The 27973-nt window shown below is 35.5% G+C and overlaps 1 protein-coding gene across 6 annotated transcripts in view; it reads left to right on the top strand.

Moving 5' to 3' along the window:
- Positions 1-20229, top strand: part of LOC128211290 (B-cell linker protein-like) — a 66852-nt gene extending 46623 nt beyond the window's left edge. For 2 of the 6 annotated variants that reach the window (XM_052915937.1, XM_052915936.1), the window contains 5 exons: positions 1943-2016; positions 10600-10731; positions 13776-13865; positions 14899-15051; positions 15736-20229. In XM_052915937.1, the coding sequence (XP_052771897.1) occupies positions 1943-2016; positions 10600-10731; positions 13776-13865; positions 14899-15051; positions 15736-15867 (581 nt within the window). In that variant the 3' untranslated portion in view covers positions 15868-20229. Of the gene's footprint in view, positions 1-1942; positions 2017-2489; positions 2546-5404; positions 5425-10599; positions 10732-13775; positions 13866-14898; positions 15052-15735 lie in introns of all 6 variants that reach the window. The other 4 variants (XM_052915935.1, XM_052915934.1, XM_052915939.1 and 1 more) reach the window with 3 other exon arrangements.
- Positions 20230-27973: the final 7744 nt, after the last annotated feature.

Here is a 27973-nt window from a genome sequence, read left to right as displayed (position 1 = left end):
TAGGGACTAGCAAAATACCTTGAGCCTGGGGAAAATTCGAGCCAAGCAGGAATTCTTACCTTCAGTAGAAAGAAATTGGTCCTTAACATCCAGTTCGAGCCAACGAGGAATTCGAGCCAACCGAGTTCGAGCCATTAGGGATTGACTGTAACTGCTTATGAAAAAAGAAGCGAGTTATTGGGATATTGCATTAAGGCAATGATTGTCTTGTGATGCTGTGCCTTTAAGGTATCTGATGTAGAATAATCAGGGTGAAGAATCACGTGACTTAAGGGGTTCTCATATTGGTCACCACGGGTCACAATCGATGTATACAAACAAGTATGTGACGTTAATTTCTAAATAACTATTTTGACAAAAATATGTGAAATTACTTCTTAGCCTATAAAAGATTATGCTATTTTCTGATTCTACATGTGTGAAATATTTGCTTGTGTTTTTATGATGCAATCCTTTGGCCAAAATTTCAGCTTTGCATCATTCTACAAAATTGCGTCAAGTTGAAATTTTTGTCAAAACAGTTATTTTGAAATTAATGACACTTCCTTGTTTATAATTTAGTGTTTTCAAATGGATATCCAACAGATAACATAAATTTTATCTTTTCCACCACAACTAGGGCTTATTTTCACCGATTATGTCAGGTAATGATACTAACACTTCCTCGGATACCCTGAATATTCATCATGTACCTTGGGACATTTAAATTTTGCGGAAAGCAAATTGATGTGGAGATTTATCATTAGAAAGTTTCAAGATTTATTCACAAGTGTTTGATAGTTAAGTTGGCAGTGCTCCTGACAAGGATTTCAAGAACGGTTCATCCTATGTTCGAGTCTCACCAAAATCACACACTTGTGTGATTCTGGGGGCCGTTTCAATAAAGAATTTTAGTCGTAACATCAATAATCTTAAATCTGTATAAACTCCGAACTCCGAAAGGTATTTAGGCAATGATTTGTTTTATGTCCTAAACTCTGTGTTCATTTTTAACACTGGCTAAAGTTCAGCTCAATCAAATATGTAGTAAAACAATGAAATTTTTACACTAAGATCCTAAAATCGACTAAAAGCTTGAAACGGCCCCTGTATTATAATCCTTTCAGTCTGTTTGTTTTCAGTTTCCACTGCAGATGTTCTAGCATGACTTAAAGTGTTAATGCTCATTCCGCTATTTTTGCACATGCAATAATAGAGAATCAATATGGAACTGATAATTTATGTTTCCTTGTATTTATGATTCATTCTTTTTCAAACTTTACCTTGTATCTACGAAGCCTTTTCAAAATGATATCAAACAGACAATTAATGATACCTTGTATCTACAAAGGGTTCTCGTTTTCAATCTTATATCAACAAGATAATTAATGTTACCTTGTATCTAGAAGATTCTTATTTTCAAAATAATATCGCACAAATTATTATTGTAACCTTTTATACCTATCAAAAGAAATGATAAAAAAAAAATTGTGCTCGCTCGCTCCAATTTTTCTTGGCCAACAAGAATATAAATAGGTGCAGCTTTATGTAAACACTTTGCAGAATTTATGTTTGTTAAACCATGGGGCTCATAACTTTATAAAAACATTAGAGGGAAGTTTTCCTCTGCCACACACAGTGTCCCCATAATAGGAAGGAATTTTAGTGTTGTTTCCCCTTTTAGGATTTAAATGATACCGTAAATAAATTCTGAACACCACCCATTGTAATAATACTAGGTTTACGTAAATCCTAACGTTTATAATTAAATAGTAGCACGCATGAATCCTGTTAAACAGACATGCATCGTGAAGAATGGGATCCGAATGATGACCTTTAATTTCACATCAAGATTTTCAGTTGAAACATCTTCCATTTATTGAGGCATAAAACTCATGATCAACCATGAGGCCACATTTTGCCAAATTTGCATGTGTTAAGCATATTTCTACTGTCTGCCTAGGTAAACCGTCTGCAGGTAAACCGTTTCTTCCTGTGAAGCCCACGATCGTCACTTCTCCACCCCAACATGCTGTTGTAAGAAAATAAGGACATGTGCTCCATAGAGATGTTCTATGTGCTTTAGTAATGATTTGACGTGACCCCGCTTATGACTTTGTACAAAACTATTTTTTTTTTTTGGCAAATATAAATTTTAGTCATTATGATAATTTTTATTTTGACATGAAGTTATTACTTAACAGCTGTTTTCTGTGTTTTAAGTAAAGAATTTTAATAAGGATAATCAATAGATTTTTAATTTTTTTTTTAACGTTTTTGTACAAAGGTCATTGACTTATTTTACCTCCTAAAATTTCACAGTGAAACTAACATGCGGAGAAATATGTTGTTTTTATAGGGTGACATTTCATTTGAAATAACCAATGTCTTATAAAAATAACATATACCTTCATATTATATAGGTCACTGTTTCTCCTAGCTTTGTATCCCTCTAGCTGTGCATGCATTTCTCTCTGACTGACAACTGGTTCGAAATTCTGATATTTCAGCGGGCAAGCCACTGATCGCTGTCAAGCCCCAAATGGGCAGAGCCCAAGCACCTGCAGTAAGACTTGCACAAACAGTCACCTTTCTATATGACACCTATCAATCAGCAGTATATCACTTTAGCCACGCCCTTTTTAGACAATAATTATAACCAAACCTGCTTTCTAATTATTGTTATTATTACAGATGGCAGATAGCTATTACTTGTAGCAAATAGATCTTATTTCATAATTTCTGTTACTCAGTGCATTTATTTTAAGAGATGTAAGATGAATTGACATGACGCTAAAATCTAATTTTGTACACCCATATTGCTTTTTCATCCTTTTCATTGGTTGATTTAAGTTATGAACACTTTCAAATGAAGAATGTTCAGCGTCCTATCAGTTATCATAAGTATTAAAAGTGAGCTTAAATTTGGTAAATGCCATCCTCTCTTAAGTTTCATCTTACTACTGTTTAGTAATAGGTTATAGATCTTTGAAATGTTTTTATTTCATTTACTTAAATGTTACAAGATTTTTGAGAAATTATGCCACTTAGAAAACAACCTACATTTTCAGCCAATGAAATTGCAGCTAGGCAATAAATTAAGTACTAGACTTAATCATTAAGAATTTCAACTTTCGTGGTTGTTTAAAAGTCCGCGTTCTGCCACTGTCCCATACACACTCGCTGAGTCAGAGTTTGTGTTGACAATGTGTCAGCCAATGAAATATAGTATAGTCTAAGATACTTAGATGACCTGAAGTAATATTTTAATGATTAAGAAAAACTTTTACTTAGCCTTAATGTATTAATTTCGGTCCCTCAGTACTCTGTCATTTGTGAAACCTTTTTTCTTCTTCTTTTTTTGACTTAAAGTTTATTTGAATAAGTGTTCGATTCCTTTCTGAAAATTTCAGCATCATTTCACTAATTTTTACATCTGGGCACGAAATCTCTCGAAAAATTGTTTATTACAGTGTATTTCTCAGAACCGTTGAAAACGTGTGAACATGTTTAACACAAGATGAGCTGGTTAGAACTGAACTGGGTTTTGTTAAGAGATCATTGACATCGGTCAACTGAAATATTATATAATCCCTGTTGTTATAGGTCCAGGCTGTTGGCATCTTGTGAAAAGTTTATTAAAAGCCATAATTAGAATTATGTTTAAGTTTCATACAGTAGTCTCACCAGATCACAGCTTACAGTGACAAATGCATTAGTCTAAAATCCTTGATATTTGAGCATATCACTTGATATCGGGGATGGTAGTACGAAAAGCTTTATCCAGATGTTAAAGCACCCTGCTCACAGCTTGCGAGGACCAATGCATTTGTTTGCAATTCTTGCTAATTTGATGGCAACGAATAATCTGACCCTTACTTGACACAAGGAGAATCTTATATAAAACTTTCCACTTCTCAGAGTTTCTGTTACTTTCCTATTAGAGCTGATGTCAATTGATCATAAAAGTTTGTTTTAGGTGAGTAATATTCCTAAAACAAGCATCAACCGTTTGTTTGGATGAAAGATACTGAAAATCACGAAACATGATAGTTTCAATCAATCAATCATTCTACTTGCAAAGGGGTGAATTATTTTTTTACTTTACCACCAATGGATACCCCACAAACATTTTGTACCAACTAATGCATTTGGGTGATGTTAAATAGATAATGTCAACACCTCTAAACTGCCTCTGAAGCACTGATGTTTGAATATAAATAAGGCAGAACAAAAAGTGATTGAACTTTATGTAAATAAAGCACCAACACTTGGAAGTTTTTTTCTCTGGTCAGGAAGATCAAGGATTAATTGAAATTGTTATTTGATTAATCAGCTTTTACACACACAATTGACGATGGCTCTACCAGTTCTATCTTTCTAGTCAAACCACTTTGACCTGCTACTGTGGAATCTTCTTTGAGCTATTCTCCATATCAGCCCATCAAACATAACCGTAGTTATTATTAGGGCCTCAGTTAAAATATTGCGGGTGCCCTATAGTATTAATTAACCTGTCCGTCCGCATTTTTCATGTTTTTTTTTTTAAATAACTACCACCGTTTTGGACATCAATCTCAAACTTTGTACAATTACTCACAGTAACAATGTGCTCCTTTGTAGTAATGGAACTCTAAATGAAATATCGTTAGAGTTATGGCCCTTTGTAACTTTTAAAATAAATACAAACTTTTTATGTTTTATATCATTAACTTAACCATCATTGAAGATATCAACTTCAAACCTCACAGACTTACTCACAGTAACAATGGTGTTCTTTCCTGACAAGTTATATAACTCCAACTGAAATATTGTAAGAATGATGGCCCTTTAAAAAACTGAACTTTTGAAACCCCCCCTACATTTTTCATGTTTTTTCCGTACAAGTTTACAACCATGGAAATATTGACTTCAAACTTCATTTACTTACTCACAGTAACAATGCTTTCTTCAAAGGCAAGAAATATAACTCCAACTTCAGTTTTGTAAGATTTATGGCTGTCTGAAAATATAATTTATCTTTGTTTTTGTTTTCTTAATAACTTTTAAACCGTAGAAGGTATCACCTTCAAACTTTATACAATTACTCATATTGACAATCTGCTCTTTCTTGACAAGTTATAAAATAACTCCATTTTAATTGTGACAAGTTATGTAAGTCATGCTTAAATATAGTCAGATTTATGGCCCTTTGTATGTTTAGAAATTCTGAACTGTTGATAACAATTGAGCAATAGATTCTTGGTTATATACTTAATAACATGCCTTCAGATTGCCATCCCCTCTCAAACAAAGTCATTCTGGGTCCTTATCACTCCTGTGATGGCTGTAGTTTTGTTATTTCTCTATCATATAATATCAATGACAAACATTTTTGAGGAGTTAAATATTTTTTAACATGCTGTTTAATTTTCTTACTCTGTAGTTGGATTAAGAAATTTCAATGTAAGGTTTTCTTTTTCCTAATGGTTTGACAAAGCCTGGCTGCTTGAGGTTTGCGTATTTAATAGCACTGTGTATAACTGTTGTTTTGAATTTCGAGCATTTTGCAGAATCTGTGTGTTTGAACTTCTAGAAGCTAGAAAACGCATAACTCATCATTTTTTCTCACCAAAAATATAACATGACCTATATTTCGTTACCAAACATGTTTATATTTGAACATTTTAAAATGCTGTGAACACAAAAACATATATACACAATATGTATATGGTGGTGTACTTTTAGAAGTTAGACAAAAACTCACCAAACTTCTAGAAACAATGAAAACTGTTCATTTCTTCTCCAAAAATATAACATAAAATAGACGCTGATAATTTGTTCTGTTATCTGCTGATTGTAAAAAAAAATACTACAGAAATCCACATTTTGTCTTATGAAATGTATATAAAATAGCCGGCTTTTTTGTTATATTTAAGATCACAAAAAACATGGACTGACTTGTCTCTTATAAACAAAGCAGAAATATCATTTAAGGGCCAGTAGAATGTATACTTAGGGCCAGTAGAATCTATCCATCATAGCCAGTAGAATCTATCCACCATAGGACCAGTAGAATCTTTCCATCAGAGTCAGTAGAATCTATCCATAGGGCCAGTAGAATATATCCATAGGATCAGTAGAATCTATCCATAGGACCAGTAGAATCTATCCATAGGGCCAGTATAATCTATCCATGTGGCCACGGAAAACAGTTTTATTTTAAAGACATACCGCGCAGATTTTGTCCTCAACACACATAACTGTACTGTCTTGGTACAAGCTACAACAAACACAACATACTAAATAATTCTTTGTCCTAAAACGTATTAGGACATGACACTTAAATTGCCCTACTTTGTCATAAAAGTTACAGAATATTTGACAGCATACTTTGTACTTTATCCTAAATGCTACAACAGGCATAATGTACTTTGTCCTAAATGCTACAACAGGCATAAAGGACATTGTACAAAAGGCTACAACAAACATAATATTTGTACTTTGTCCTAAAGGCTACAACAGGGACTATGTACTTTGTCCTAAAGGCTACAACAAACATACAGTACATTGTCCTAAAGGCTACAACTGGCATAAAGTACATTGTCCTAAAGGCTACAACAAACATAAAGTAAATTGTCCTAAAGGCTACAACAGGCATAAAGTACATTGTCCTAAAGGCTACAACAAACATAAAGTACATTGTCCTAAAGGCTACAACAGGCATAATGCACTTTGTCCTAAAGGCTACAACAAACATAAAGTACATTGTCCTAAAGGTTTCAACAAACATAAAGTACATTGTCCTAAAGGCTACAACAAACATAAAGTACTTTGTTCTAAAGGCTACAGCAAACATAAAGTACATTGTCCTAAAGGCTACAACAAACATAAAGTACATTGTCCTAAAGGCTACAATAAACATAAAGTACTTTGTTCTAAAGGCTACAACAAACATACTTTTTGTACTTTGTCCTAAAGGCTACAACAGGGACAATGTACTTTGTCCTAAAGGCTACAACAAACATAATGTACATTGAACAATATGCTACAACAAACATAATTTTTGTACTTTGTCCTAAAGGCTACAACAGGCATATGTTTTTTTTACTTTGTCCTAAAGGCTACAACAAACATAAAGTACATTGAACAATAAGCTACATCAAACATGATTTTTGTGCTTTGTCCTAAAGGCTACAACAGGCATAATGTACTTTTTCCTAAAGGCTACAACTGGCATAATGTACTTTGTCCTAAAGGCTACCACATACATAATGTACATTGAACTAAAGGCTACAACAAACATATTTTTTTTACTTTGTCCTAAAGGCTACAACAGGCATAATTATGTTGTTTTTTTACTTCGTCCTAAAGGCTACAACAAACATAAAGCACTTTGTCTTAGAGACTTTAACAAACACCTCAGCAAAAGCATACAAGAAAAAATGTGTCGCTGATTGGTACAACAGCTAAAGTAGAGTTTAAAAATTGTTCAGGTATATTATTACAATAATTTTACTACAATAAACAAAACAATTTTCACATTATTGCTATGTATACATACATTTTACTCTTAGTTTTTTTACAGCAATGGTATAGTTTATACTGTATTTGCCATTTTAATGCTTTTTAGTGTTTCAGCTGCTTTCTACTCTTGACCCTAGATTGTGGAAGTGGACTTGTCATTATTTTTTGCTGAAATTGTGCTAAACACCTTGTTATAAACTATATGTACACGTTGATTAACCTGCTTTTCAGCTTTCTTTCCTCCAGCTTTCCTTTACTCTTGATTTCTAGACTAAAGAGCTGCCAAAGGACAGGCTTATTCTATGCATAACACCTTATGAACTTGTGTGATTCTAGCATCTTATATTATGTGCTTGTCTCACCTAAATAGCTTGCTAGCATGTTACACGTAGGCGCATGTGTGTTTCAGGCCCCAAGCCCCTGATGCCAGTTCGCCCCCTCTACAGTGCCCCCACCCCCTTGTGGGCACGGCAGCCTCCTCCCCCTGTCCCAACCCAGATGTCTTCCCGGTGCCTAGGGCCCCCACCTCCTCCTCCCCCACCTCAGGGCTTGGCGCCACCACCCCCCTTACCCCCTGGCCCCCCACCCATTCCACAGGTGCGTTTTTTTGTGTAAGGTATATTTTAATATTTTTAGAACAGTCAAGGTATTGTCGTAAACTTGATGTCGTCTTTGTCATTGTCGTCGTTGTCATTGTGATCGTTGTCTGTGGTCGGTCACAGTTGTTGTGCTACAAAATACGTCCCCCTGCTGTTTCCAATATCTTGGATTCCATTCAAGATATTGATACAAGACTAAGTACACATTGTACAAAATGACTATATGCATATAATGCAAATCCCTTCACTCTGGATAAAATGCTTGTTTTTTATAGTTATGCCCCTTGATAAACAGTAGAAAGCGAATGAGTGTTAGATCAACTGAGTTATAATCAGAAAATAAGCTTAAGCCTTTTTCTGTATGTAAAAAACAACATGTAAGATTAGGAGGCAGAGAAAATTGATCATTTCGAAAACACACACAAAAGAATGCCTGTTTCCACATGCGCTTTCTTATATATATGCCAGTAGGTCCACAATTAATAAAAATATTCTTTGGCTTTACTGGACTTTCTCATAAAAATGATCGCAACTCCATTTTTTTAGCTTCTTTTGTGCCTATATTTTTATCTGTATATCTCTGTAAAAAAAAATGATGTAGGAATTATGGGGTTACAAAGTAAAAAAAAGGATAAACATACCTTTCTACTGAGACCTAAAAGTTTGGGACAGGTAACGCCAAACTGAATATTAATTAATTTTGGCCTAGAATATGTTCTGTAATTCTTGTTCAGTTTGAACTATGCTTATAACCAATTTTCTCTTGTTATATAATAGTTTGCTAATATAACTGTAACTTACTGTACACTGCTGCTTGCTAATACAGGGCTAACCTTATAAAATGTTTGTTTGCGGCTACCCGACCAACATAAATACAAATTGGTGTCAAAAATTGTTCTTTTCTATTTTTATGTCTCCCCCTCTCTGGGGGAGACATATTGTGTTTTTTTTGCCCTGTCCGTCAGTCCGGTAGTCCGTCAGTCCGGTAGTCCGGTAGTCCGTCAGTCCGTCAGTCCGTCAGTCCGTCCGTACGTCACACTTCGTTTCCGATCGATAACTGGAAAACCGCATGACCTAGGATCACCAAACTTGGTAGGGAGGTTGGTCGTGAGGTGTAGAGGATCCCTATTGTTTTTGGGGTCACTAGGTCAAAGGTCAAGGTCGCGGCGACCCCCAATGTAAAAAACATTTCCGCTCAATATCTTGAGAATGGTTTGACCTAGGATCACCAAACTTGGTAGGGAGGTTGGTCATGAGGTGTAGAAGATCCCTATTGTTTTTGGGGTCACTAGGTCAAAGGTCAAGGTCGCGGCGACCCCCAATGTAAAAAACATTTCCGCTCAATATCTTGAGAATGGTTTGACCTAGGATCACCAAACTTGGTAGGGAGGTTGGTCGTGAGGTGTAGAGGATCCCTATTGTTTTTGGGGTCACTAGGTCAAAGGTCAAGGTCGCGGCGACCCCCAATATAAAAAACATTTCTGCTCAAAATCTTGAGAACGGTTTGACCTAGGTTCACCAAACTTGGTAGGGAGGTTGGTCATGAGGTGTAGAAGATCCCTATTGTTTTTGGGGTCACTAGGTCAAAGGTCAAGGTCGCGGCGACCCCAATGTAAAAAACATTTCCGCTCAATATCTTGAGAATGGTTTGACCTAGGATCACCAAACTTGGTAGGGAGGTTGGTCGTGAGGTGTAGAGGATCCCTATTGTTTTTGGGGTCACTAGGTCAAAGGTCAAGGTCGTGGCGACCCCCAATATAAAAAACATTTCTGCTCAAAATCTTGAGAACGGTTTGACCTAGGTTCACCAAACTTGGTAGGGAGGTTGGTCATGAGGTGTAGAAGATCCCTATTGTTTTTGGGGTCACTAGGTCAAAGGTCAAGGTCGCGGCGACCCCCAATGTAAAAAACATTTCCGCTCAATATCTTGAGAATTGTTTGACCTAGGTTCACCAAACTTGGTAGGGAGGTTGATCAATTTCATGTCCATCATTGATTATTTCTCACCTACGACCACACAATGGGGGAGACATGCGCTTTTTCAAAAAAGCAATCTCTAGTTCTACATAGGGGTGTTATAGCCAAAAGGTGGAGGAAAAATAAAAAATATAAAAAATTAAAATAAAAGAAATCCTTACCTATCTCGTAATCTGCTTCCAAAATTGTTGGTAGGGTAACCACAAACATTTTTTTTATTGTGGCCTAACTAGATTTCTTTTATTTGTATAATCTTTGCATTTATGCATACTTATGTTAAAACTCTAGACACTTGGGCTTTTTAATATATACAGCCCATTGTATAATTTTACCTTAATTTGAAGACAGTTTGGTTTAATGTGTATTATTTGAGGCTATAAGATTTAATTTGAACAGACAAATTGAAAATCTTTAAACTCAGACATTATTTACTTCAATCAGATACCCTGAATATGCAGCTCTATTTCCATTTAATACAATTAAAGGATAATGGGTTCACTCCCCTTTGTGTAATGTTGACATGTTCGCTACATTGTAGAAGCCCATGGAAAAGCCAGTTACTCCAGTGGTAGAAAGAAAGATAACTCCTGCCCCCGCCCCACCCCCGCCACAACCGCCTGCTCAAGAGTGGGAGCAAGATGAGACATATGACGATGCCTCCAGCTATGTTGTAAGATAACATTGATTTGCACAGTCAATTAACGTTGAATTGTGAACTCAGCACAGTCAGTTAACATGGAAATGTCTAGTCAGCACAGTCAGTTAACATGGAAATGTCTAGTCAGCACAGTCAGTTAACATTGAATTGTGAACTCTGGACAGTCAGTTTAAAACATCGAATTGTGAACTCCGCACAGTCAGTAAAAATTGAATTGTGAACTCAGCACAGTCAGTTAACATTGAATTGTGAACTCAGCACAGTCAGTTAACATTGAATTGTGAACTCAGCACAGTCAGTAAACATTGAATTGTGAACTCAGCACAGTCAGTAAACATTGAATTGTGAACTCAGCACAGTCAGTTAACATTGAATTGTGAACTCAGCACAGTCAGTAAACATTGAATTGTGAACTCAGCACAGTCAGTAAACATTGAATTGTGAACTCAGCACAGTCAGTTAACATTGAATTGTGAACTCAGCACAGTCAGTTAACATTGAATTGTGAACTCAGCACAGTCAGTTAACATTGAATTGTGAACTCAGCACAGTCAGTAAACATTGAATTGTGAACTCAGCACAGTCAGTTAACATTGAAATATCAAGTCAGCACAGTCAGTTAACATTGAATTGTGAACTCAGCACATTCAGTAAACATTAAATTGTGAACTCAGCACAGTCAGTTAACATGGAAATGTCAAGTCAGCACAGTCAGTTAACATGGAAATGTCTAGTCAGCAAAGTCAGTTAACATTGAATTGTGAACTCTGGACAGTCAGTTTAAAACATTGAATTGTGAACTCAGCACAGTCAGTAAAAATTGAATTGTAAACTCAGCACAGTCAGTAAACATTGAATTGTGAACTCAGCACAGTCAGTTAACATTGAATTGTGAACTCAGCACAGTCAGTAAACATTGAATTGTGAACTCAGCACAGTCAGTAAACATTGAATTGTGAACTCAGCACAGTCAGTAAACATTGAATTGTGAACTCAGCACAGTCAGTAAACATTGAATTGTGAACTCAGCACAGTCAGTTAACATTGAAATATCAAGTCAGCACAGTCAGTTAACATTGAATTGTGAACTCAGCACATTCAGTAAACATTAAATTGTGAACTCAGCACAGTCAGTTAACATTGAAATATCAAGTCAGCACAGTCAGTTAACATTGAATTGTGAACTCAGCACAGTCAGTTAACATTGAAATATCAAGTCAGCACAGTCAGTTAACATTGAATTGTAAAATCAGCACAGTCAGTTGACATTCAATTGTGAAGTCAGCACAGTCAGTTAACATTGAATTGTGAACTCAGCACAGTCAGTTAACATTGAATTGTAAACTCAGCATAGTCAGTTGACATTCAATTGTGAAGTCAGCACAGTCAGTTAACATTCAATTGTCAAGTCACCACAATCGGTTAACATTGAATTTTCAAGTCAGCACAGTCAGTTAACATTGAATTGTCAAGTCAGCACAGTCAGTTAACATTGAATTGTCAAGTCAGCACAGTCAGTTAACATTGAATTGTCAAGTCCTTACAGTCAGTTAACATTGAATTGTCAAGTCCTTACAGTCAGTTAACATTGAATTGTCAAGTCCTTACAGTCAGTTAACATTGAATTGTCAAGTCAGCCCAGCCAATTAACATTGAATTGTCAAGTCAGCCCAGCCAATTAACATTGAATTGTCAAGTCAGCACAGTCAGTTAACATTGAATTTTTTGTTTTAGTTTATATAATAGACATGTTTTGTATTTCGTTTTTTATGGAACGTTCATTTTCTTGAAGTATTGCCTAAGGTCCCAACGCCTTTGACATTGCAATTTTTACTGTATTTGCAAATATATCTAAAATTAAATCATTTTTAAAGTACTTTAATAAGAATGAACTAAAAGTATCTCACAGTTAGGAAATATCAACAGAAAATGCTACTATATAAAGGCTATTTTGAAGACGTAAGAACACGTAAGAAAACAGATGGTGATAAAAAAGTCTGTGAAAACATTCCAACTGACGAACAAACTTATGATACAGAGAAGGTTGTTTCTAAACGATTTGTTCAATATTAAAACATTTTTGTTATGTTGTTTTTGAGGAGTATAAAAAGCTTTTGGAAAACAATCAACAGAAAAAACGCAATTTTAGAATGACTGTTCTGATAAAATTTGCAACTACGAGGACTGTTCGTAAAGTTCATTGACAGGCTTTGAATTTTTCAATACCCATATAGTTTTGTAATGTTGATCATAATTTTTAATGTAATGTTGATCCAAAGTTTCAAAGAGTCCCCTTTTTCTGTTCATTTAAGACACGGATTATGTAAATATGACCATATAGCAATGCTTTACCCCCGGTAGATAAATCACAAGTCTGTAGATTTTACATAAACGTTGCTAAGGAGACCAACAGTACGAAACACAAAGCACTTTGAAAAAAAAATGGACAAAAAAACAGTTGATATGGTAAAAACTTTATATGAAATGTAACGCAACATGACATTAATTTCTGATAACCAGAATACTTCTTGTAACATTGTACGAATTTTGAAGGTTATCATAAATGTTATAAGAACTTTATTGGAATTTTAAAAGTATTGTTTTGCACCATTATGTTATTTTGTTAAATGTATTGTACACCTTGGTTTCATTTAATAAAATGTAATGGCGATTGTTAAAGATTACTGGCACATTGAAGTTTACATACATGATAGGCTTAATCCTAAATGCAGAACTGAATCGATTAAAAACGATGCTTACTTCCCTTTGCATAATAAAATGAAAAGCTTGTCAAGAGAAATCAAAACCAGTTGCATTTTCCAAAATTTGAAGTGATTCTACACCAGTTTAGCCGCCATCTTTGATTTGGTCAAAATGGTAGTTTCCGAAATGGTCGTAAATTGATCGTACTAACAGTTAGCCTGTATAATAATTTGTATTTGTACTGAAATGAATATATGTTTGACTTTATATTGAAATTGGTGGTGCATTTTAATGCGTTTTTACACCAAATATGACCCTGTTACTTGAAGCTCTGCTATATAATTTTATTGCAGCCCCCTCAAGATCCCCTGAGTAAGGAGGAGTGGTACCATGGTAACATAGAACGTCGCGAAACTGAGTCACGCCTTAACCAAATCGGACAGGTAAGGGTCTGGTTCTTATCTCATTAAAGTTTTTTTGTACTGAAACAACCATTTTTCTTTTTATCATATGCCTTTTTAAAAAAAAACGTGCCAATTTGTATGTGCATGAAAAGTCATTTCGGAAATGAAGTCGTTGAAATTATGGCCCAACCCTGTGTGTGCTGACGTTTGAATAGGAACTGAAGGCGGACTTAAATTTTAAAAAAAGTGAAAAATATCAGTTGATAATCACTATCGAAAATTTGGTTCAATTCCCAACACTACTGGTAACTTGAAGAGCAACTTGGCTTTGAGCAACTTAATTGGCTTTAAATAAAAAAAAAATTACAGAAGATTTTAAAAGCACTTTTGTAAATTAGCACACTGACCTGTTTTGAAGCATAAGAACAGTATTTTCTGTTTATGTTGACAATATGTACTCTGTTTACAGTTTTCCCATGGTAATATGAAACATTGGAATCTATGATAAACTCGATAATTAGTAAGTTGATGAATCATAGGTCAGCTGAGTATGTTTTACGTTTTCATCAGGAGAATCTCCTAATCTGTTTCTTTAGACTAATCCTGTCAGTATTTGTATACTTAAAATTGATATGACATGGAATTTATTTACAAAAATAGAAATGTTCACACTGTATACCAAGTTCCAAAACCAGTGAGATGCTACAGTATGTTTCATAAGAAATGTAACAAAAAGGTCAAAGCTTGCTGGTCAAAATCAGACTACGTGTTCATATAGCTACAGTTGAATCCCCATGGCTCGAACTCACAGGGGGCGGCAAAGATACCTTGAGCCTCGACAAGTTCAAGCCAAGCGGGAAGGCTTACCTTAAGTATAAAAAGTTGGTCCTTTACATCCAATTTGAGCCAACACAGAGTTAAACTACATCTTCAAATTAAGCTAAAATAGTTAGATAAGTATATGCAAATATATTAAATTTAAACTGCTTAGATGCATTTCAGGATGAAACGTTCTATATTCATACATTGTACATACATTTCAGGATGTAATGTTTCTTTTCATGTATTTTAGGATGGAACATTCCTTGTTCGCAAGAGTAAACAGGGCGGAGACAAGCAGCCGTACACGCTGGTCGTCTTATACCAGAGTCACGTGTACAACCTGAAGGTCCGCGTACGAGACGACAATCAGGTTGCCCTCGGGGAATGGAAGGACGATGAACTGGTAATTTCATGATTTATTTAAATAGAAGTTTTATGTTTCTGTTCCAAACTGTGATGACAAATTAGAAAAATGAATAGAAGATGGTGACTCTGGTCCATCAGCCTTGGATTTAATGCCTTTTTTGCAATTTTTATAAATTATCTTCAAAAGTTAATTGAATGTCATTCAAGTTTGTTGAAAATTTTAATATTCTTTCTATTTTATGTCAGTTTGGCTAGATCATAAAATGCTTGTCTTATTTTCGAACAAAAAAACTCAGTATTGGTATAGACAGGGTTTGCACAGACTTGAAAAGTACTTGAATTTTAGGCTGCTGGATGAAAAGTTCTTAAACTATAAACTTACGTAAAAGGTTTGATCTCACTTAGAGAATGCTTTCTAGTTACTAGTCTAATCATAGCTTGCTATTAAATAATTATTGATAGTGTTTGAAAATATGTGTCATTTTCATACTTTCTTATTTAAGAGAGTCCTTGAAAATCAAATAAAGGTCCTTGAAACATCCTTGAAAACTCCTTCATTTATTGCCAGTCTGGCTGTATGAACACTATTATGATAACCTTGTTGTCATGTTAATTACTCAAGCTCTTTTAGATATTTGAATTAAATTTGGTACTCATGTTTCCAGAGAAAAGACACACATGTACGGCAAGGCTTGTAATTCTTGCTTTTTTTCTGTTGCAGGCATTTCAAGACGTATCCACCTTAGTCGACCATCACAAGAAACATGAAGTGATTCTGGTCAATGTCAAGCAAAACAAACAATATCAAACCCTCCTGCGACGATTCCCCATTAGAATCAATGGATTCTCATAGAAGTTACCTCCCTTGTGGATGTTTTATTACCTCCCTTGTGGAAGTTTTATTATCTCCCTTTGTGGATCTTCAGTTGGAAATGCATTTCCATACGTGATCTTCAGTGGAATTGCAGACGTTAAATTTTCCAGGAAATCCTAATAATTCTTTAGGGTTATAATAAAAGTCTGTGGAATGTTTTTTTTTATTTAATTTTTTATTAATTTTGCTCTTTTTTCTGTATAAGCTAAATAGCCATGCATTTGCTTGGCACCTTGAACTGTTTACTCTATGCTAAGTATAACCAACTATTTTGAATAATTATTACAGGTATTTGTATAAAAATTAATCTTGCATTTCTTTTTTAATTTTTGTTTTATAAAAGTACTACATATCTGTATTTATTAAATGATCAATTTTAGTTTGTACCAACGGTTGCAACTTGCACTTAGGGAACCCGGATGAATTTGAATTTTGATCAAAGACTTTTGTATTTGCCAGTTGTATTCAATGTTTTTCATAATTTCATTTTAAGCCTTAAAATGAAGTGCTGGAAAAAGGGGTAAACAAGGTGAATTGGCACGTGTGTTATGCCCGTAATGCTACATGGCGATGATGAAAATCCCCTGGTATGTGACCCAAATCCCCTTAAATTCTGGACATGATCCCCTCGGGAGCCTTTCAAAATTATGGCAATTTGTGTTTTTTCGTACTTGCGTCTTAAAATACTTTGAAATTTTGCCAAATTAGATCTGCTAAAAATCCCCTTGAATACTTCCAAAATCCCCCTGAATTTTCAGACTTTTGAACAATTCCCCCTGAATGGTCTCCAGAAAATATGGCATGTATGTTTTAAGGGGTTTAATTAAAAAAAATATATATGCAATGTTTTTGTGGAACCTTATGGAAGTTGAGTTATTTTGCTTCCTTTTATGAACAAACACCGAACAGCAACTGGCATCTATTAATTTGAACAAATTTTGTAAATCAGAGCCCAAAAATCAATTTAATTTTCAATAGTGTTACTATGAATTTTCGGCAGAATAGAGCTTTTTCTATCACATTTTTAAGAACTTATTAAGGTTAGAGCTCTTATATGAATTTGTGGTGATGTTTTTCACATTTCACACACAATTTTTTTTTTTAATGTCAGATGCTATATAACGCGAATGAGTGCCTTTAAGATATCTCATGTACAATTTTGTCAATTCTGCGAGCTTGTTTATCCCATTGTAATTTTGTTTGGATAAGGTGGTGCTAAATTCTTTGATAATCCCGTCTGGCATATGTTTATTCAAGAAAGTAAATAATACTAATTTCTCCAAGCTGCAACTTTGGGCATGAATATATCTTTTTTTGAACAAGCATGATTGAAGATTTAGAACTCCCTAGAATTTATAAAATATTGACATATTTTAGGATATCATTTGAGATTAATGATTTAATTTTGCGTCCAAATTTTATTTTAGCGTTAGCTAATTTTCTTTAGATATAGATGTTTTCAGTTTGAGCAAATCTGTTAAATTTAAAACTTTACAATCAGATTCTGTAGATGTAGACTTTTTGTAGAAAAATATGGCTATTGAGTGCTTATATGTAATTAGGCGTTTTTACGATAAAGTGTATTTTATTATTACTAAAGCAGTCCATCCATAATCAATAAATTGACAATAATATTTTCCTTCATTCAACTCCAAACACCATTTATGTATATTAAAAATTTGCAAATAATTTAAAAATGTAAATTAAATAATGTTTTAATATTTTTTTATTTATTTATACTAAAAATTATATAACAGCAGGATAAGTATAATGTTGATAATATGAATATTCACTCAGTCTTTATAAAAAATCATTCCAAATTATTGGGTCGATGGTTAGAACTTTGTTTATATCAATAACGGGATTAATCGATTAATATCCAATGATCATGTGCAAAATCGATATTTTCAATGTAGTTGAAAATACTGTTTTATGATGAAAATAATATGTGGACATTTAAATCACTTGTATGCATTTTATTATATCTTGAACTTCATTCCACCAAGCAGGACTTGTTTAATCATGCTCCAATATGGTTATTTTATGTGCATAATATTCCACAGTGTTAATGAATAAAGTAAAAAAGTTGTTTTTATTATATAGTATGTATGCAGTATGCATGTACTGTACTGTATAAGAGTATACTTTAAATATTCCATGTTGTGTATAAATTGAATAATTTTAATGATTATGAGATCTAAATTGTTTTTGATAATATTAGGGCTCAAAATTAAATGTTTGTTTCGGGTAACATCCCCAAAATTACTAGGTAGGGTAGGTAGGATTTTTTTTAATTATATTTTTATTTTCTTGAAAATAGCCCTACTCCTTGCAAATGTCATTCATATATTGCAGTTGTATGGGGTTTAATTTGTATGTTTAACTTTTTTTTTTTCTTTTCTTTTTTTGGACAAAATTACTAGGGTCTGCAGCCTTTTTTAGGTAGGGTCTGGTTACCTGAAACAAACAATTATTTTTCAGGCCCAGTCAGTATTTAAACATGTACATTGTACACAAATATACATTTTTGTATATTTTTATCAGAGATATATTTATATTGTTATACTAAATTTACCAGAACATTCCAACTAATTTTAACTACCCTAGTTAAGGTATTTCACCTACAAAACAGATAGAATGTCATAGCTCTATCATCCATAATATTTAATGGCATCCTGTCATAGCTCCATCAGCCATAATGTTAAATGTTGATGCATCAAGACCCTTTACAATTTTGTATTATTTGAAAGAGAAGCTGATTAGGCAACTATAAATAAGTTGCTAGATTTTCCCCGCTCCCCCCATTTGTTTTTCCGCCACTCCTTAAATTTGATTGTTTATGCAATAAGAAAGAGAATGATCACATATTCAATGTTTAAACTTTTCATAAAACAATTACGGGTGATTCGAGTAGAAATAAAAATAAATTAATTAAAACTCAGCTTTATTATTCATTTTTTCTGAACATTTATTTTACACATTCGTAATCATTATGCAATACTTTTTCAAATGATGCCAAAATTATATGCGGTCACCTGGCTTCAAAATTTAAAATTATTGCTCATGGCGTGGTGAAATTACGAGGTTCCATGAAATACCCTAGGTGTTGGATCACTTCTTGTGCCATAAGCTTGGAAAACGTTATTTATTCCATATCTTGCCTTTTTTTTACAATTCCATGTATAACCCACCTTATTTAAGATACACAAATAATATGTTAAAGCTAAAATAATGTAAAAATTACATAATCAAAATATCTATTTTATATAATTAACATGTTTTAAACAAACAAGTCTTTAGCTTAACTCTTTTTGAAGGTATACGGTAAACACACATTTACACTGAAAATTGCATAGAGGATAATTGTTGTTTCTGAGTAAGATCATAGTATATTTCACTGAGCGATGTTCACAAAGTGAAATATTTTGTGATTTTACACTTAAACCAACAATTTTTCTTTTTATTCTTTTGTCTTAAATGTAACATAAAATGACATTTTATTGTAGTTTTTCAGAAAAGCGGGTCAAACTGTATTTGAACGTAATTTCCATTTTGGTAAATGAAGTCGTTGACATTTTGTCCCAGCTCTGTCTGGGCACGCTGAATCTTGATTTGGAAGTGAGAGTGGGCTAAAATTTCACACAGTAAAAATATCAAATTGATATTTCACTGTGATTTAAACATTGAAATATCATTTTTATTTCACTGATAAATATCTATAAATCACCAGAAAGCATAAAATAAATGTGTTTAACGAGTCTCTACTCTCTCACTTGAATAATTGTTGAGTTATGCCTGTTGCTTTATTGAACGAAACAAAAGCAAATTACCAGGGGCACTGATAACAAACAGGTTTAAGTCTGAGTCTAGACTCAGAGTCATCCTTATTCTATCAGTTTTACAATAATTATCGTGAATAATTGTGCAATTGCGAACAGTCATAAAAATTTGGTCATCAAAAATCAACTAGATAAAAAGATACAACGAAATAAAGATTTGCAGTTTTTCCACTGAAGTCTGGACTTCGACTGTGACTTGAGACTGTTCGTAATCATGGCCCCAGAAGCAACCACATACATTCTGGGAACAAAATATTGCCATTTGTTATAAGATTTTAGTATGCAATTAGTTAGTAAATGTTTTATGTAAAAAATATGATATAATAATTCTGTGATTCATGTTAATTGACGGGTTTGTGTGTGTAAACTTGGCTGTGTAGTTATTCTAAATAAAGGCATTTAAATCGTTTGTTTTCTAACCTCATCTGTAATTGTTTGTGTGTCTGCAGATTAATTCTTCCACTTCTGTAATTAAGCTGAAATAAATATGAACAATTATTAACCAGTGTTGTTGTGTTTTTTTTCATTTATATTATATTAAGTTTGAGGGGTGATAAAAAATATGTGGACTTTTCATGTATCTTCAAAGCTATTGATGCCATAGGAACGAATGTAGGCCAAAACCTCCCATTGACAAAACCTTCCACATCATTTTAAATGAGTGGACAAAACCTCCCAATTTATTTTGAAAGGGTGAACAAAACATCCCAGATTAATTTAACCGGGTGGACAAAACCTCCCATTTCATTTTGAAAGGGTGGACAAAACTTACCACATCATCATGAAAGGGTGGACAAAACCATCCCAGATCATTTTAACTTGGTGGACAAAACCTTCCACATCATTTTGAATGGGTGGACAAAACCTTCCACATCAATTTGAAAGGGATGACAAAACCTTCTACATCAATTTGACAGGATGGACAAAACCTTCCACATCATTTTGAAAGGGATGACAAAACCTTCTACATCAATTTGACAGGATGGACAAAACCTTCCACATCATTTTGTCAGGATGGACAAAACCTTCCACATCAATTTGACAGGATGGACAAAACCTTCCACATCATTTTGTCAGGATGGACAAAACCTTCCACATCAATTTGACAGGATGGACAAAACCTTCCATATCATTTTGTCAGGATGGACAAAACCTTCCACATCAATTTGAAAGGATGACAAAACCTTCCATATCATTTTGTCAGGATGGACAAAACCTTCCACATCAATTTGACAGGATGGACAAAACCTTCCATATCATTTTGTCAGGATGGACAAAACCTTCCACATCAATTTGACAGGATGGACAAAACCTTCCATATCATTTTGTCAGGATGGACAAAACCTTCCACATCAATTTGACAGGATGACAAAACCTTCCATATCATTTTGTCAGGATGGACAAAACCTTCCACATCAATTTGAAAGGGATGGACAAAGCATTCCACATCAATTTGAAAGGATGGACAAAACCTTCCACATCATTTTGAAAGGGATGACAAAACCTTCCACATCATTTTGATAGGGATGACAAAACCTTCCACATCAATTTGAAAGGGATGGACAAAACCTACATCAATTTGTCAGGATGGACAAAACCTTCCACATCAATTTGACAGGATGGACAAAACCTTCCATATCATTTTGTCAGGATGGACAAAACCTTCCACATCAATTTGAAAGGGATGGACAAAGCATTCCACATCAATTTGAAAGGGATGGACAAAACCTACATCAATTTGACAGGATGGACAAAACCTTCCACATCATTTTGAAAGGGATGACAAAACCTTCCACATCATTTTGAAAGGGATGACAAAACCTTCCACATCATTTTGAAAGGGATGACAAAACCTTCCACATCAATTTGACAGGATGGACAAAACCTTCCATATCATTTTGTCAGGATGGACAAAACCTTCCACATCAATTTGAAAGGATGACAAAACCTTCCATATCATTTTGTCAGGATGGACAAAACCTTCCACATCAATTTGACAGGATGGACAAAACCTTCCATATCATTTTGTCAGGATGGACAAAACCTTCCACATCAATTTGACAGGATGGACAAAACCTTCCATATCATTTTGTCAGGATGGACAAAACCTTCCACATCAATTTGACAGGATGACAAAACCTTCCATATCATTTTGTCAGGATGGACAAAACCTTCCACATCAATTTGAAAGGGATGGACAAAGCATTCCACATCAATTTGAAAGGATGGACAAAACCTTCCACATCATTTTGAAAGGGATGACAAAACCTTCCACATCATTTTGAAAGGGATGACAAAACCTTCCACATCAATTTGAAAGGGATGGACAAAACCTACATCAATTTGTCAGGATGGACAAAACCTTCCACATCAATTTGACAGGATGGACAAAACCTTCCATATCATTTTGTCAGGATGGACAAAACCTTCCACATCAATTTGAAAGGGATGGACAAAGCATTCCACATCAAATTGAAAGGGATGGACAAAACCTACATCAATTTGACAGGATGGACAAAACCTTCCACATCATTTTGAAAGGGATGACAAAACCTTCCACATCATTTTGAAAGGGATGACAAAACCTTCCACATCATTTTGAAAGGGATGACAAAACCTTCTACATCAATTTGACAGGATGGACAAAACCTTCCACATCATTTTGTCAGGATGGACAAAACCTTCCACATCAATTTGACAGGATGGACAAAACCTTCCATATCATTTTGTCAGGATGGACAAAACCTTCCACATCAATTTGAAAGGGATGGACAAAGCATTCCACATCAATTTGAAAGGGATGGACAAAACCAACATCAATTTGACAGGATGGACAAAACCTTCCACATCATTTTGAAAGGGATGACAAAACCTTCCACATCATTTTGAAAGGGATGACAAAACCTTCCACATCAATTTGAAAGGGATGACAAAACCTTCCACATCATTTTGAAAGGGATGACAAAACCTTCCACATCAATTTGACAGGATGGACAAAACCTTCCATATCAATTTGACAGGATGGACAAAACCTTCCATATCATTTTGTCAGGATGGACAAAACCTTCCACATCAATTTGACAGGATGGACAAAACCTTCCATATCATTTTGTCAGGATGGACAAAACCTTCCACATCAATTTGACAGGATGACAAAACCTTCCATATCATTTTGTCAGGATGGACAAAACCTTCCACATCAATTTGAAAGGGATGGACAAAGCATTCCACATCAATTTGAAAGGGATGGACAAAACCTACATCAATTTGACAGGATGGACAAAACCTTCCACATCATTTTGAAAGGGATGACAAAACCTTCCACATCATTTTGAAAGGGATGACAAAACCTTCCACATCAATTTGAAAGGGATGACAAAACCTTCCACATCATTTTGAAAGGGATGACAAAACCTTCTACATCAATTTGTCAGGATGGACAAAACCTTCCACATCAATTTGACAGGATGGACAAAACCTTCCATATCATTTTGTCAGGATGGACAAAACCTTCCACATCAATTTGAAAGGGATGGACAAAGCATTCCACATCAATTTGAAAGGGATGGACAAAACCTACATCAATTTGACAGGATGGACAAAACCTTCCACATCATTTTGAAAGGGATGACAAAACCTTCCACATCATTTTGAAAGGGATGACAAAACCTTCCACATCAATTTGAAAGGGATGACAAAACCTTCCACATCATTTTGAAAGGGATGACAAAACCTTCCACATCAATTTGACAGGATGGACAAAACCTTCCACATCAATTTGAAAGGGACCGCAAAACCTTCCACATCAATTTGACAGGATGGACAAAACCTTCCACATCAATTTGAAAGGGATGACAAAACCTTCCACATCAATTTGAAAGGGATGACAAAACCTTCCACATCATTTTGAAAGGGATGGACAAAACCTTCCACATCAATTTGACAGGATGACAAAACCTTCCACATCATTTTGAAAGGGATGGACAAAACCTTCCACATCAATTTGACAGGATGGACAAAACCTTCCACATCAATTTGACAGGATGGACAAAACCTTCCACATCAATTTGAAAGGGATGTACAAAACCTTCCACATCAATTTGACAGGATGACAAAACCTTCCACATCATTTTGAAAGGGATGGACAAAACCTTCCACATCAATTTGAAAGGGATGGACAAAACCTTCCACATCATTTTGACAGGATGGACAAAACCTTCCACATCATTTTGAAAGGGATGACAAAACCTTCCACATCAATTTGAAAGGGATGACAAAACCTTCCACATCAATTTGACAAGATGGACAAAACCTTCCACATCATTTTGACAGGATGGACAAAACCTTCCACATCAATTTGACAGGATGGACAAAACCTTCCACATCATTTTGACAGAATGGACAAAACCTTCCACATCAATTTGACAGGATGGACAAAACCTTCCACATCATTTTGAAAGGGATGACAAAACCTTCCACATCAATTTGAAAGGGATGACAAAACCTTCCACATCATTTTGACAGGATGGACAAAACCTTCCACATCAATTTGACAGGATGACAAAACCTTCCATATCAATTTGAAAGGGATGACAAAACCTTCCACATCATTTTGACAGGATGGACAAAACCTTCCACATCAATTTGACAGGATGACAAAACCTTCCACATCAATTTGACAGAATGGACAAAACCTTCCACATCAATTTGACAGGATGGACAAAACCTTCCACATCATTTTGAAAGGGATGACAAAACCTTCCACATCAATTTGAAAGGGATGACAAAACCTTTCACATCAATTTGACAGGATGGACAAAACCTTCCACATCAATTTGACAGGATGGACAAAACCTTCCACATCAGTTTGACAGGATGGACAAAACCTTCCACATCAATTTGAAAGGGATTACAAAACCTTCCACATCATTTTGAAAGGGATGACAAAACCTTCCATATCATTTTGAAAGGGATGACAAAACCTTCCACATCAATTTGACAGGATGGACAAAACCTTCCACATCAATTTGACAGGATGGACAAAACCTTCCACATCAATTTGACAGGATGGACAAAACCTTCCACATCAATTTGAAAGGGATGACAAAACCTTCCACATCAATTTGACAGAATGGACAAAACCTTCCACATCAATTTGAAAGGGATTACAAAACCTTCCACATCATTTTGAAAGGGATGGACAAAACCTTCCACATCAATTTGAAAGGGATGACAAAACCTTCCACATCAATTTGACAGGATGGACAAAACCTTCCACATCATTTTGACAGGATGGACAAAACCTTCCATATCACTTTGAAAGGGATGACAAAACCTTCCACATCCTTTTGAAAGGGATGACAAAACCTTCCATATCACTTTGAAAGGGATGACAAAACCTTCTACATCAATTTGACAGGATGGACAAAACCTTCCACATCAATTTGACAGGATGGACAAAACCTTCCACATCAATTTCACAGGTTGGACAAAGCATTCCACATTATTTTCACAGGGTGGACAAAAACTTCCACATCATTTTCACAGGGTGGACAAAACCTTCCACATCATTTCACAGCGTGGACAAAAGATCCCAAATCATTCTGATAGGGTAGGAAAAAAAACTCCCAGATTAGTATGATTTGGTGGGGAAAAAACCTACCACTTTATTTTAAAAGGGTGGACAAAATTTACCACATCACTTTGACACGCTAGACAAAACATCACACATCCATTTTGACAGGGTGTACAACACATCCCACATCATTTAGACAGGGTGCATAAAACGTCTAACATCATTTTGACAGGGTGAACAAACCCTTCCACATCATTTTGACAGGGTGGAAAAAACATCCCAGATCATTTTGAAAGGTTGGACAAAACATCCCTGATCATTTTGACATGGTAGACAAAACATCTCATATCATTTTGACATGGTAGACAAATATCCCATGTCATTTTAACATGGTAGACTAAACATCCCAGATCATTTTGACAGGTTGGACTAAACATCCCTGATCATTTTGACATGGTAGACAAAACATCCCATATCATTTTGACAGGATGGACAAACATCCCAGATCATTTTGACAGGGTGTGCAACACATTATGTCATTGGTTTGAAAATACTACATGTTATTTTGGGACTTAGAACCATTTTCAAGCTTTCGGAACTTCCAACATTCAATGAAATAACGGCCATAAACCGTAAAACAATACATGTACATTTGCATGAACACCCCTGAGCCCTTGATTTAGATTCATGATTTTTAGGTTTCAGCACTTGCCTTTATCAGGGGAACTAATATAACCATTGGACACTTGAGTGTGCCTAGGTACGCACCTGGCCGCTCTACCATTGTAAGTTACGGGTTTCCTCACGTGCTAATACAAGGGAACCAATATTACCAATGCAAACTTGAGTGTACCTTGGTACGCACCTGGCCGCTCTACCATTGTAAGTTACGGGTTTCCTCACGTGCTAATACAAGGGAACCAATATTACCAATGCAAACTTGAGTGTACCTTGGTACGCACCTGGCCGCTCTACCATTGTAAGTTTCGGGTTTCCTCACGTGCTAATACAAGGGAACCAATATTACCAATGCAAACTTGAGTGTGCCTAGGTACGCACCTGGCCGCTCTACCATTGTAAGTTACGGGTTTCCTCACGTGCTAATACAAGGGAACCAATATTACCAATGCAAACTTGAGTGTACCTTGGTACGCACCTGGCCGCTCTACCATTGTAAGTTACGGGTTTCCTCACGTGCTAATACAGGGGAACCAATATTACCAATGCAAACTTGAGTGTACCTTGGTACGCACCTGGCCGCTCTACCATTGCAAGGTACGGGTTTCCTCACGTGCCAATACAGGGGAACCAATATTACCAGTGCAAACTTGAGTGTGCCTAGCTACGCACCTGGCCGCTCTACCATTGCAAGGTACAGGTTTTCTAGCTTCCCTATTCAGGAGAACCAATATTGTTGTAAAAAGGCGTACTGGAGTACAATTGTATGTCCTTGTTCTCTCCTGACCACACTACTATTCCAGTACCTGTCAATTTTAAGTTAAGCAATTTGCACTTTTACTTACGCAAGGTACGGGTTTCCTTAAACTTCCCTGTTCAGAACCAATATTGATGTGTACAAGGACGTATTGGAGTATGCATACATTGAAGGTACGCCCCTGGCCGCACTTTGACAAGGTACGAAAAACAGTTAAGTGAACTATTAACAGTACAAAAATAGCCATGTAAATTACCTTACCTGTTAACGACGCCCTGTACCTAAGCGTCTATAAAATGTAAAAATCCGCTGAGATTGCAGTTAAATTGTCAGCATATGTCGTGGAGTACTTTTATTATGCTTTTCCTTTTGATTGGTTAATCAAGGTATTTAAAACTTTGCCATGGTAAGGTAAGTAGGTTTTGTTATGCTTTTCTCTGTTATTGGAGGACCTTGCTCATACGGAGAATAATTAATGTCAGTGTTTAAAATAATGACTTGATAAGGTAATATTTTCTCTATTATTTAAGGACTTTTACAATGAAAAGACGTTTGATTTCGTATGCTGACAATAACTTCTTTAATGGATAGAATTTAGTTAAAGCTTTAAAAAATTGTCCCTGTTTACTCTTTATTATGCACCAGTCAATTGTAACCACGCCCCCTCAGGTCCGGGGGTTTACCGGGGATAGCCGGGGGAAATGGACCGTGTTTTAGCCTTCCATGTGGCCCCGCAGTGTCGGGTGAATGCGGTGGTTTTGTCTTCGTGCGAGGTCATTTGGCGGGGATTTTACCAGCAGTTCGTCTCCGGGGATTTTACCCGGTCTTGACTGGACCGAAAGTCCCCGCTATTGGGGGCGTGGTCACAATTGACTGATGCATTACAGTAAATGAGAATTAAGGTAATAACAGACATCCAAAATGCACCATTTCGGAATAGAAATTGTTAAAAATCTGTTGGGAGAGAAAACCCCTGCCAACACAAATAAATTTCGGTTCGGAGGGACGACCGCAAGTCATGAAGCTACGTCCCTAAGATACGTTCCCTCTAACAACATCAACTCCTGAGAATGCTCCTCGACATCCATGTAATTCCATAATCAAAGCGCGGAATGCGCTGTAAGACCCCTGCGGGCAGGACCTTAGGCGAATTGTAAATTGAACAAAGCTTGTGGACGTACACCGAATGGTTTTGTTGTTTTGGGGTAAATAAGGGCAAGTGCGAATTGTTACGTG

Source organism: Mya arenaria, chromosome 12 (genome assembly GCF_026914265.1).
Source record: "Mya arenaria isolate MELC-2E11 chromosome 12, ASM2691426v1".
NCBI classification, from domain to species: domain Eukaryota; kingdom Metazoa; phylum Mollusca; class Bivalvia; order Myida; family Myidae; genus Mya; species Mya arenaria.
The sequence above is the reverse complement of the archived record's forward strand: the minus strand, read 5'-3'. Positions and strand labels throughout refer to the sequence as shown.